The 13,110-nt window shown below is 54.0% G+C and overlaps 1 protein-coding gene across 1 annotated transcript in view; it reads right to left on the bottom strand.

The window, feature by feature from the left end:
• PODXL (podocalyxin like) overlaps positions 1–9,254 on the bottom strand; it is a 42,319-nt gene extending 33,065 nt beyond the window's left edge. The window contains exon 1 of the mRNA XM_027101901.1: positions 8,916–9,254. Within this exon, the coding sequence (XP_026957702.1) occupies positions 8,916–8,979 (64 nt within the window). The 5' untranslated portion in view covers positions 8,980–9,254. The remainder of the gene's footprint in view (positions 1–8,915) is intronic.
• Between the last annotated feature and the right edge of the window lie 3,856 nt (positions 9,255–13,110).

The following is a 13,110-nucleotide window of genomic DNA, read 5'->3' as shown; positions in this document are numbered from 1 at the left end:
AGCAAAGCTATTAATATCTCGAGGACTACTCGTGTTCTCTTTGGACTGTTTGGGACACAGCTCATTTCACTGAGTTGTAAAAGAAAAAAAACCCATATGGTGCTAGCCCAGATTTACCATTTGGGTAAACTGAGGCACAGGGCAATACCCCACTGGCGTTTATTGTGCAGAAAACCAAAGGCAGCTCCGTGAGGAGTTCCTGTCTTCCCCCTACATCTCACTTCGTGAGGAAATATTCAGTTCCCTGGTTTACGTTAGACGCTGGATTGTAACCTCATGTGCCTCCTCTCCCCTCCTTCCTTCTCGGAGAAAGAAAATGTAGGGGTGACTGTGAAATGACCAGCAGCATGCTTCGCTGCCTGGCTTGGATGGTGTCACTGGGAATTTGCTGCAGAGTCAGGGTGAGGTTGGATGAGGAGAAAGGAAGCTATTTAGAGGGGGAGACTCAGACCCACATGCTGGACAGGGGTAGTGCAGCAGGGGTGGCCAGTGTAGCAGCGGCGGTCAGAGGAGCACTTATCCAGGTAGAAAAGAGCTGTGGACTATTCACAAAAGCCAAGACATGGAAGCAACCTAAGTTCCCATCAGCAGGCGAATGGATAAAGGAAATGTGGTATGTGTGTGTATGTGTGTGTGTATGTGCGTGTGTGTGCATGTATATATATATAAACACATCCACACACAATGGAATACTACTCAGCCACAAAAAAGAATGAAATAATGCCATCTGCGGCAACATGGATGGACCTACAGATTATCATATTAAGTGAAGTAAGTCAGAAAGAGAAAAACAAATACTATATGACAACACTTATATGTGGAATCTAAAATAGTAATACAAATCAACTTATTTACAAAACAGCCTCAAAGACATAGAAAACAAACTTATGGTTACCAAAGGGGAAGGGGGCGGGGAGGAAAGGATAAATTAGGAGTTTGGGATTAACAGGTACACACTACTATATATAAAATAGATAAACAACAAGGATTTACTATATATAGCACAGGGAACTATATTCAATATTCTATAATAACCTATAATGGAAAAGACTCTGTACACCTGAAACTAACACAATATTGTAAATCAACTATAGTTAAATAATTTTTTTAAAAAAAGAAGAAAAAAAAGAGAAAGACCTGTGGGATGGGAAACTCCATTTCCCAGCGTGATGGGCAGAACCTCAGGGGCTGCCAGGATCAGGGTCTGGAGGTGGCTTCAGGAAAGCCTGTTTTGACTTGAAGCCCCAAAGCGAAGGGCAGGGCCCCTAGGGAGTGGGGTGAGAAGCACCTGGGTGGGAACCAGGAAGGTGTGGGCCCGGCCATCGGAGCCCCTTCTCAGCTGAGCCCACCCTAACCACCCTCATCCAGGACTACGGTGTAGAACTAACCTCCCAGAACTAGGGCCCTCCTCCCGAGTGGCCTGGCTGTGGGGCAGTGACTAAACGCGAAAGGGCCATGGAGGAGAAAGCTCAGGCCAGCAAGGAGCGGCAGCTTGGGAGGGGGCAGTAGCAGGGTCTGTTTCATCACGCCTCGTAGTGGGCTAGAACCGAAGCCAAGCAAAGAAATAAAACTAAAATGTGTCAGGCACACCACCTACATGCTCATATTTAACCCTCACTGTTGAGGAAGGCGTGGTGCCCATTTTATAGATGGGGAAACAGAGGCCAGGGAACAAGTCTGAAATCACAAGGGTGGTAAGTGACAAAGCTTGGACCGAATAACTTTGAAGCCTGGGGCATCGTGCCAAGAGATTTCAATTCTTCTTCTCTCCTCTTTGACAGAACTTGTCTCTCAAAGGAATCCTTTTGTGGAGACCTACCTGCCATACAGAACAGGTAAAGGCAGAGCGGCACAAAGTGCAGGGGATGGGAATTGCCCACCCCCTCCCCGCAAACTGGCCTGCTCTTAGTTTTCCCCTCCAGGTGTGCACCCACCCCAAGCTCTCGGTGGCCCGAGACAGCTCACAGAACACCTCCACTGGGTTTAAAAGCCACTGGCCTCCTCCTGCTGCTCTCACAAGTGTCCATGGACCAAACTCCTAAGAACAGTATCTCCCTCTGCCCTGTACTTGCCCTGCTGAGGTGCAAAGAGGAGGATGGGGCGCAGAGATTCTTCTTTCTCATCCAGAAACAAGTGGGGGACAGCAGGTTCCCCTATGCTTGCCCTGGCTGAGGCCCTGCTCATGGGAGGTCTCCTGGGCACCTGGCTCACTGGTGCAGCTCACGGCTGAGGGACCGGAAAGGGAGGGACCCCAGTTTCCCTGAGCATCACAAGGAGCTGCTCCATCAGCACCAAAAGGCTGGAGCCACAAAAAACAAGGGCCAAGCTGGACCTGGCTGAGCCAGAAGGTGGCAGGGCCTCAGGCCACGGGGGACAACTCCTTGTTTCACTCGTGCAGATGCAAAGTCCATCTTACTGGCAAGGTGAGAACGAGGACAGAGAAAATCAGGGACCAGGACTACGGTACCATGTGCCAGGGACCTCTTCCAATATCCATCCTTCACTTCTTCACAGCCAAACCACTCTTTTTTGGTTAGGCGTGTGAGTGCCTGAAATAAAGATCACTCTTCCCTAAGGAAGTACTCTTCCCTGCTTCTCTTGCAGCTATGTGTGGCCACAGGACTAAGTTCCATTCAACAAAACGTAACTGGACAGGGTGTGTCTGGTTTCTGGTAGGTAACCTCAGAAGAGGAGCTGCAGCCTTCTTGTTCTTTTTGTCCTGACAGCTGGAGTCTGAGTAGCCACCTTAGACCACAAGGCAGCTCCCCTCATGCCTCTGTGTCCACTCCTCCACGCACGGGGCCAGCCCCCCTGCCACTTGCCTCTCTTCCGGAGTCAGGTTTGGAGCCTTGCAGTTGGAGAGTCCAGCACTGGCAGACAAGACTTCGGATTCTAAACCAGCTCGCTCTGCCACCTACTTGCTCTTTCACTCATTCAGCAAATATTTACGGACCATCTACTGTGTGCCAGGTACTGTTCTAGGTGCTGCGGCTACAGCGCTGACCAACAGAAGTCCCTGCCCTCATGAAGCTTACAGTCCGCTCGGGAGCGAGACAAAGAAATGAGTGCCCATCAGGGGATACATGCTACGGAGAAAATGATCGGGGGAGACGTGTCCAGGGTGTGGAGGCCCAGAAGGCCTCTCTGAGAAGGTGGCATTCCAGCAGAGAGCCGCAGGAAATGAGGGGTGAGGTGTGTGCACATCTGGGAGAAGAGCTGCTCTTCACCGTGGCCCTTGGCACCCAGGCCTCTGTTTCCCCCTCTCTGGAATGGTCTGTGAGATAAAGGCTGTCCACAGGTAACCTCGTGCTACCCTGGCTGGAGACACTGGCCCCAATCAGCACGTTCAGAGTAGGTTAGCACAGGAGTCTGACCGGATGGGGGCAGAGGGACCGCTCGGACAGAGCTCACGAATTTCTGCTACGAAGGGGGCGTGGCTTCGGCTCACACCTAGCTCACCCTTAGTTGAAGAATTAAAAAGTGTCCCTATTTCCTCACCTTCCCACTGTCCCTTCCACGCTGACCTGGGTCAGGGAGCTGGAAGGTTAGAGGTCAGACAACTGATGGCTCCTGGGTCAGCCCACGCGCCTCCAGGGGCCTGGCTCTGGGAGGGCTCCCTGCGCCCCAACCCGGAACTCCATGGCAAGCCACGCGCAGCCGTTCCTCCGTATTCTCTCCCCGCTGGGCTGAGGCCCACAGCCTTCCGGCCGTGACAATTGGCGGACGGGGTGCCACCCTGCGCCCTGGCCCTAGGGAAGTTGGAGGTGGCTGACCCGAGGGGGATAAGGCTACAAAGGAAGAGAGGGTGGTGGTGGTGCGCTCAGGGAGAGGGGCGGGGCCGGCAGGAGGATGGGTGGCTGGGAGGCCGAGCTAAGCTGGGGACCTGTGCTGGCCGCTGCTGGAGTGGTCCAGGGCGGGGCTCAGCGCCATAGGAGGGCATGCGGCGGGGACACGTGGGGAGGGGCCGCTCCTGAACCTGCAGATGCTGCTGCCTTTGCACGGGTCCTCCAACAAGCGGTTCGCACCACCCTTGGTCCAGATTCTGACTGCATGCTGTGGACACCAGAGGCTCACAGGCAACGGCAGACAAGACACACAGTCACGACGCACGGGGCCAGCGCTGTGACGTGGTACTCGGGGAGCCTAACTCTTGAGAAGCAAGTGGCTCCAAGCCTCAATTCACCCTGACGGTGGAGGGGTGGGGAGGGAATCCGGGCACACTACAGAGTTGTCACCACCATGCAACCCTTTCTTAACAGGGTTGAAGCGAGTTTCTTCGATGCCCAAGGAAGCATGAGCCTTGAGGCCGAGTCCAGTTACTAGTACTACGGCTGCGGACACGTGCACACACGTCCCCGGGAAGCCGCCAACAGGAGTCCCCGAGAACCTGAGCAAGTGAACCCCCTGGTCTGCATCCCCTCGTCTGAAAAACGGGGGGGAGGGGTGTATTAGATGATTTCCAGAACACTCCCAGCTCTAAAATTGTGTTCTCTGATTTTCCGGGTTATTTAGAAGTGGTGTGGAAACGACCCTTTGTCAACTGAATTCTGTTTCGAACAGCCAGCGGGCTGCCTACTTAAAGGAATCTCACGGCCAACGCCGTCGCAAATATAAAGAGGCTCCTTGCAGTGGATCGTCTGCGTAGATTTTCTCGAAGGCTTGCCTTACAGTCGTGAGGCTAGTATGGCCCGAAGAGTCACAGTCCCAGATCTGCCACCTGATCTGATCTTCTAACAGTCCCACAAAGTGGACAGGACACAAGACAAGGAGAGACCCGCACAACTGCACCGGTGTTCCTGGGAATGGGACAAAACAGGACACACACACACCCAGCTGAGCTCCCTGCCCTGCATCGTACCCCATGGGCACAAATAGGAAGCGAGCCCAGAGCTGAGGACAGAGCTCCCGGCCTCTCGGTCTAATGAAGCCTCCAGGCAGGCTCGGGCTGCTGGGCAGGGGGTCGGCAGAGGGCGGTCACTCCCATTCTCCAGTGATGTGGGAGGATGTCCGTTCCGGCTTGAGCTCGAGCTTGCACTCAGCAGACCTGCACAGGGCCCCCGGGGTGTGAAGAAGCCGGCCCTTCCCGGGGTAGGGGTCACCTAAATCCCGTCGCTCCTCCCAACAAGTGCAGAGAGCTGTCCGAAGGGTTCCTCCCACTTCCCTTAGTAGCAGAGGGCGACGAGCTGAGCTGTCCTCACAGCAGCCGCCAGTCTGATCCAGGTTCCCAAGCCCAGAAGCCCCGACCCTCTGCAGTGCTCCTACTGGCTATTGGCTGCTGCAGAAAGAGCCCAGTGGCCAGCATCACTGCCAGGGTGTGAGCTGGCCTCGTGCCCCACTTCCGGAGAGCCTGAAGCCAGGGGCCAGGGCCAGTTCCCCCAGAGAACCGCGGTCCAGATAACATCTCCTGAGCAACTGCTCAGTGCCCAGTGCTGTGCTGGCCCTGCCCTGAGGGGCTTACCACTCAGCACTCGGGGCGACACCCACACAGACTGTGGAACATAACTGGGTTCCATCTAGGAAACCTGGAAAGGCTTCTCAGCAAAGAAGATACCTGAGGACGGACAGAGTTAACTCTCCAGCTCCCACCCCCGCCGGCCCAGGGGAATTCAAACCAGGTGGAGTCCCCTTCCTCTCCCAGCTTCCAAAGGGCAGAGATATCCAAACCGCACTCAGCAGGGGCCCCTCCTCTCCGTTTCAACCTAGATTCCTGAGGAGAAAGCAGATGCGGGGGCTGCCTCTCCCCCTACCTCTGCGCCCTGCCTTCTCTAGGTCAGGGCGACCCCCAGAGGACCCTCCCCGGGCTCACCAAGCTCCGCTCCTCTGCCCCTCCCTGGGTGGCCACACCCTGCAGCTCTGGCCCAAGCTGCCACCTGGTGTCTCTCGGAGTCTTCGCTCATCCTTCCCAGCCCGTCCTCTCCTCCTCTTCTCAGCCTGCTTAAACCTGTCTGCTCCTGGTACCGCCCCACTATGTCTTACTCACTCCTGCCTCAAAGCCATGCCCAAGCAGCACCACGCTAGGAACACCCACCGTCCCCTAACCCCATCCCATGGAATGTTCTTTCCAGGCTCTGAAAGTTCACCTCCTCCCCGAAGTCCCCCTGCAGCTCATTGACCCCCATCTGAAGAACCCCCATCACGCCCCCAGCTTAGGACCTGTGTCTTCGCTACACCCTGGAATTCATTCCGCCTCGGCCACCCTAGGAAGGGTCTCCTACTCCACACTGACCCTTTTATTTCAAAATCCCTGTATAACCCCACCTCACCTTGTCCAGATCGCCCCTTCACAAATCTTACGGCTTTCTCGCAAATGCCTCCCTTTCCCCCATTGTGTGGCACTTAAGCTTCAGTTTTTATCACTACCTAGCAATTAACTGACACCCACAAACAGTAGCAGAATCCTGATCAGTCACATATGACTTACTAATCATAAGAGCCAGGATTTTCTGAGCGCTGACCATGGAGTTGCGCACAACGGCAAACTCATTAATATGTTATCTCTCATTTTCAGAGCAACCTGCAACGTGGAGATTTGTCATTTTTTACAGACTCAGAGTGGTTCACTGTCTGGTCTACAGTCATGTAGACCAGTCTGTCTGATCCCAAGTTTGAGTGTTTTCCACCACCTCAAGCTGCCTTTCCCTTGCCTAGGATTCATCCATCCATCAAATGAATCAATCAGACCCATAGAAGACAGAGTACTCAGTCAGCCTGTCCTTTCGAGCAAAAGCCCAGAAATGTTATAACAGTGAAACTAGAGGTCCCTCTGCCCTTTCTGTCTTACAGATAAGGAGACAGGTTCAGAGGTACGACTTGCCATATGGTTTGACCAAATGTATATCAAACCAAAAAGCACTGAAAAGGGGTCTAATGGGCTGTTGGCCCTGGTTTGAATGCTGCTGATGCTGTAGGCTGTGTGATCCACCTCTAGGAGCAGGTAAGCAACCAGGGCCCCGTCGGGGATAATTCCTTTGCTCCACTATAAACCTTGCTTAGAACTAAATCACAGGATTCCAGCAGTTTTGGGTTTCATCATCCCAGATGACTGCAACCTACAGAAGGGCAGAGATGGAGCAGTCCTTGCTGGGTCCCTGTAGGAGAGTGTGAAATCTACCATAGCCACTAAACAGCGAGCCTGTGCCCTTCAGCCTTTTCTGGCCGCAATATATGCAAATAATAATAACGGTAATACTCCCTTGCCGGTTTACACTCTTCAAAGCACTTCCCTTTATCACTGCATATTGTAATAGCATTTTAGAAACTGGGCACCTGGGCTCAGGTGACTTGCTGGTGGGGGCAGAAGCAGGGTTATGGTTCCTTTTTTCTTTACTGTATTTGTTTACTACATACCAAGCTCCTACCGTGCGCCATGCCCCATGCTAGTGTTGAGGAGAGATTTTGGAAGAGACGGAGTTTGGGGGCAGCACGCAGATGCCAGGGAAGACAGTCCCAGCCTTGAAGCCAGCAGGGAGATGGGCTTGGAGCTTTTCCCGTGGGTGGCTCCGGAGTCTCTCCTCTTAGGACAAAACAGCAGGACTCCTGTCCCACAACCTCCACCCTCTCCTCCAAGCTCAGCCTCTTGAAGCTCAGAAGCACTGGGAACTATAGCACATCCCTCCTGACACAGCCCATCTCCCTTCTCGATGGTTCTCAGAGCCCAAATTGAAGTCTGCCCTCCTGGGAGCAGGGCTGAGGAGAGCAGCCACAATCCAGCATCTTCTCAGCCCCGCAGGCTGTGCAAATCCGCGGTGGCTGCCATCCTCAGAGCTGTCCCGACCGTTCCTCACACTGCGACCCCTCCTCCAGGGGTGCACACCCTTCACCCACTGGCTGTGCCCATCCCTGTCAGACCAGGCTGTGAAGTAACAGGGCCGCCCACCGGAGGATGCCCAAACCTACTCACTCTCTGAGCTCCAGCCCCTTCCCATCAGCAAAGTTCCCCGTGATACAGAGAAGAGACTGTCCTGCCATCCCACCCCATCCTTCCCCTAAGACTTTAGTCCCAAACAGTAGCACCTACCAGCAGCAGGGTCCCTTCCCTGTCTGGGCTGTCACCACAGTCCTCCTGACCCTAGAGTGGAAACATCACTCTTTCTCCCTGCAGACACCTGCTCAGGTGGGCAAGAAAGAAATGCATCTCTCTCCTGGGGCTGAGACTGCAGCTGTTCCTAGGCGCTTTGGGACGCTACCTGTCCCCCCAGATTTTCACCTTTATAAGAAATATGGGAGAGGTTTCTAAGGCACAGCCCAAGCCTGTTTCATGAGAGAAGTTCTTGCTTCTACAAAGGGGCTGGAAGGGAACCTCACCTTCCTGGTCAGGCACTGAGAAGGGAGCTGTTCCTTTGGTGACATGGAGGCAGGGACCCCACTCAGGTGAGTCTGGGATTGTGGATGACCTACTCCCTCCCCCTCTCCACCTGCTCCAGCACAGGCTCGGGTGAGCTAAGCCGGCACACAATGCTTGCAAAAACCTCTCTGCGAACGCGAAACACATAGCCACGAGGGCTGTTACTGGAGGCTTGTCACCTGCTTCGGGGACAAACACGGAGAAAAAGAACGATCAGACCCTGGGGGTCCAGAGGAAGCGTGGAGCCTCGCAGTGCCCTAAGTCCCCGCTCTAGGACCGCAAAGCCAGTTAGCGCCCGCGCGCCCCTGTTTGCCCCAACACAATCCACGGCCACTCCACCCCAGGGAGCCGCGGACGACCCACGCTCGGAGCCCGGCACCTGCGGCGTTCTCGGGGTAGGAAGGGGCTTGGATGGTGCAAGGTCAGGGCTCCGCGTGTGGCCCCAGCTAGTGGTGCGCGTAGGGGCTGCTCCCGGTCCCGCCACGAGGAGCGGCGGGTTTCCCAGCGGCGGGCCCGGCCGGGGGCGCATGGGCACGACACGGGTCCTGGCGGAGCCCGAGCCACCACTCACCATCCTGGGAGAGCGACAGCGGCAGCAGCAGCAGAAACGCTGAGAGCACCAGCGCGAAGCGCATCGTGTCCTGGCCTCAGACCCGGAGCAGGTGGCTGCGGGCTTGGCGGAGGGTCCGGGCGGCCGGGCGGCAGGAGCGTGGGCGCCTCTCGGAGAGGCCTGGCGGTGGCTCGGACGGCCGGGCGCTGACCCGAGACTCCCGAGTCGCGCTCCGCAGGCCCCTCCTCGCGGCCGCTGCGGCAGAGCCGGGCCGAGGCGCGGAGCCAGGCGGCAGAGGAGCGGCGGGTGGCTGCGTCGCGGGCGGTGTCTGCGCGGCTGCGGCCCTGCCGGCGGCTGCTGCGACTCCGGTCCCGTCCGCGCCGGCCCCCGCCCCCTCCCCTCCCCCAGGACCGCGCGGGCGGGGTGGCGGGGCCGGGCGGGGCGGTGCTGGGCGGAGAACAATGAGCAGAGGAGGAAACTCCGCCCTGGCGCGCAGCGGGCGGGGGAGCGCGGCGGGCGGCGGGCTCCGGGCTCCCGGAGGGCGGCCCCCGCGCGGACGGGGGTGTGAGAGTGAGCGCCGGGAGGAGGGGTAGCTGGGGGGCTCCCGGCGCCGGATTGCCCCCTGCCCGCAGGGCCGCCCGCCGGGAGCGCAGGTGTCGCCCGCCGTTCTTCTGAGGGGCTCTGGCGGGACCCCCCTCACTGCCGGAGTCCTCTTCGCCCAGATCCGGAGCTAGGAGGCCCCCAGGAGCATTCCAGGCCTCCCGGCTGCAGCGCGTTTTGCTGCAAAGCCTGAGAAGCACGTCTCCCACTTGCCAGGTGCAACTCACCTGCGGGCGGGCCTTCTGAGCAGGTCTGCGCCGTAGGGTCTGCACCCTGCAATCTGGACTAATTAGTGGCTTAACCTCTCTGAACCGACCTCACCTGTGAATGGAGGTGGTGGTTAAAAAAAGACAAATTTTTGAGGGATTAATATGTGCCACTTTGAGTTCTAAGTGCTTTGCATATATTAATTCATTTACTCTCCGCAACAGCCATGTTTTCGGCTTCATTTTGCAGGCAGGCAACTGTCTGAAAAAGAGGTTTAAGAAACTTGCTCGAGATCACATAACTGCTAACTGTCAGGCCTGCTTCTGAAAGTATCAATAATTTGGAGACATACTTGGCGCAGTGCCTGACGTGTAGTAATCGCTCAGTAAGTATTAGCTGTTGCTCTGACTCTCGCTCTATCAAGAATAGCAATAAGGATTTAGGGCGTCGGGATCAAAACCGACTTGAGCTCAAAACCTAGCTGTGCTCATCTATTAGTTGTAAAACCCTGGGCAAGTGACTCCACGTACCTCAGCTCTTTCCGTCTGTAAAATAGGGATAACAACACCTACCTCAGAGGGTTTGCTATGAGAGTTAACTAAGATAAAATGCAGGACGAGCGCTTACACAGGACCAGGAACATAGAAAGTGTCCGGGAATGAAGCGGCCCGCGCTCCCAGTACTGGAAGGGGAAATTTGCCGACCTGAGATGGGGGTGGGAATTGAATTCCGTAAACCGAGGAAACCCGGTGAAAGAACAAAGAAGTACCCCTCTGTTTTTCGTTTTGTTTTGTTTTGTTTTTCAAAAGCTGCTGGAAGGATGCAGAGCCTGGAACCCCCTGCGGAGGAGGCGCAAGGGTGGCGCCGGAGAAAGGGAAGCAGACCCAGAGGGGGGAGGGGTGATTAACTCTTGGGGGGGGCGCCAGGATTTGGCTCTCACGTGACTCCTGCGTTGATAATTTGGAGTCTTTCTGCCAGATGGGTCGGGGGGTGGGGGGAAAGAAGGGGCGTCTTCAGGACCCAGCCCCTTGTCAGAGACCGTGGACTCCTTGAGCCCCTTAAGTGGGCTACACGCTGGCGCTGCCGGAAAGGCACAGCATCTTTGGAGCAGCGAAGAAAGCGCTGGTGCCCTGGTTGGGGTTCCGCGGCAGCAGGCTCAGGCTTGGGAATGGCTGACTTGCCTGTTTTCATCAGGAAGTTTCTGCAGGATCATTCTGGCCCCGTTTTCCGTGCCGCATATGGGAAAGACAGTGTGTTCCCTATAAATACTGTGGGATGTATGTGTGTGTGACTATCTTTGATGGGTTTTGGTACTGTTCTAAATATCCATGCCAACAAGAGGGCTTGTTTCTCTTTCTGAAACCAAGCAATACGCTTAAAAAATTGGGATTTAAAATTTTTTGTATTGTGTGCTCTCTGATTTTAAGTGTTTTGCACTCAATCAACTGCTCCAAAAATCTAGAAATGATCATGTTAACTTTGCAAGGGGAGAGTGTATACTTCAAATTCACATGATTTGGGGTTGGTCCCATTACCAGATTGTGCAAAATTAAAATGAGAGCAGACATCCAAGCATAGAAAGGGGCAGCTCTTTGTAGCTGGAGACTTAGCAGAATCAGAGATGCGCTGGACCCTCCCCCGTAGCCAGCAGCACCCCATCATCCTCCCACCCGATGCAGATGGAGCTTTCAGGAATGAGGCTGGCCAGGCTTAGAGATCACCTGTGGTCAGTGAGCAGAACTGCCCCAGGTACCTGGCCTGTGCCCTGGACCCCCTTTAACATAGCACTCCCACTAGCTAGTTCACTGGCCCAGAACACCTGAGTTTATAGTCGAAACTCAAAGCACTTTGTAGATGCTACTCCACAATCCTTCTGAGATTTGTTACATTTTGCTTATATGTGTGCATGCATTAGCTCCCCTAGGAGACTTTCAACTTTTTTTTTTGCTTTAGACAATTATATTTATTAACATATTATTTTGAAATAATTTTAGATTTACAGAGAGTTGCAAGAAGACTACGAGAGTTCCTGTATACCCTTTACATGGCTTCCTTTAAGGTTAGCATCTGAAGAAAACATGACACAATGACCAAATTTTTAAAAATTAACATCAATTCAATACTATTTACTAATTTAAGACCTCAATCAAATTTTGTAACCTTTTTTTCTCACGTACTTTTTCAGGCCCAGGAAGTCATCCAGGATCCCACATTGCATTTAGTTTTCCTGTCTACTTTCTTCTACAGTTGATGACAGTTCCTCAGCTCTGTCTTTTATGACATTGACAGATGCTTTCAACTTCTTAATGTGGGGTCTCTCTTATTCACCTACTTCCTCAGACCACCCGGAACAGCACATCACATCATATAGATACAGATGTAGATACTGAATGCAAACATGAATGCCAACTGGTAGGTATTACACGGGAATCTATGGCACAGGTTTCAAAACCGTGGTTTTTCCCCTGGTCGCTGTCAATCAGAGTGAGCAGTCATGATACTTGGCCTCACCTGCAATCTGGTGATGTTGCTGACTCATCCTTAAATGCAGGTTTGATAAAGTTCTCCTGACTCTCATCCTTAATAACTTTAATCTCCAACCACAACATCTACATCTAGGGGTAGGACAGAGCCTCCGGGCACCACATCCCCCAATAAAAAATAAAAGCCCACGTATCCATCCTGGGGCCACATCACTGTTCATAAGGTGGCAAGGATGCTCTTACTTTGGTTTTCTGATCTCTGACCTCTGAGTTCCTTGGGGGCCCAGGATGGCATTTCTTTCCTCTTGGAATCTCAGTGCCCAGTACAGTGGTGCTCGCCCCCAAGAAGTTGCTCAATACCCAAAGGCTGAATAGATAAATAAGTGGTTGAATTTTATCTCCGACGCTGGGCTTTATCTCTGACTGCCAAGTTTTGTGATTCTATGAATATCAGCTGAGGTTCAAATTGGGCACCTCTCCCCAAAGTCATACACTTACCTATAATTATTTTTTTTTTTTACACTTACCTATTATTATTCAACAGCATCTACTCTGACAGCACAGAATGCCAGGCCCTGTACACAGTGCTGAGAATGCAAACGCGGATGCTATAGCTTCCACTCTCTCAGGGGAGAAGCAACACCTGTGCACAAACATAACTGAGGTGCAGTAGAGGCTGTAACAAGTGTCATGAGCAGGCATATGGGAGGCAGAGAGCAGGACAGGCTCAGCTCCACCTGGGGACGTCAGGGACGGCTCCTGAGGAGGAAACAGGGTCTTGGAGAAGGAGTAGGACTTCACCAGGGGAAGAACAAAAGCGACAGCACTTTGGGCAGGTGGAGCAACATGTGAAAGTGAAGAGGGGACCTGAGAACTGTAGGCAGGTGTTTTGCCCTAAGTAGAGTGCAGGGTTTGCAGGCAGGGAT

This window comes from Aethalodelphis obliquidens, unplaced genomic scaffold, assembly GCF_003676395.1.
Source record: "Aethalodelphis obliquidens isolate GAN/ISIS:26980383/991018 unplaced genomic scaffold, ASM367639v1 scaffold5, whole genome shotgun sequence".
NCBI lineage: Eukaryota > Metazoa > Chordata > Mammalia > Artiodactyla > Delphinidae > Aethalodelphis > Aethalodelphis obliquidens.
The sequence above is the reverse complement of the archived record's forward strand: the minus strand, read 5'-3'. Positions and strand labels throughout refer to the sequence as shown.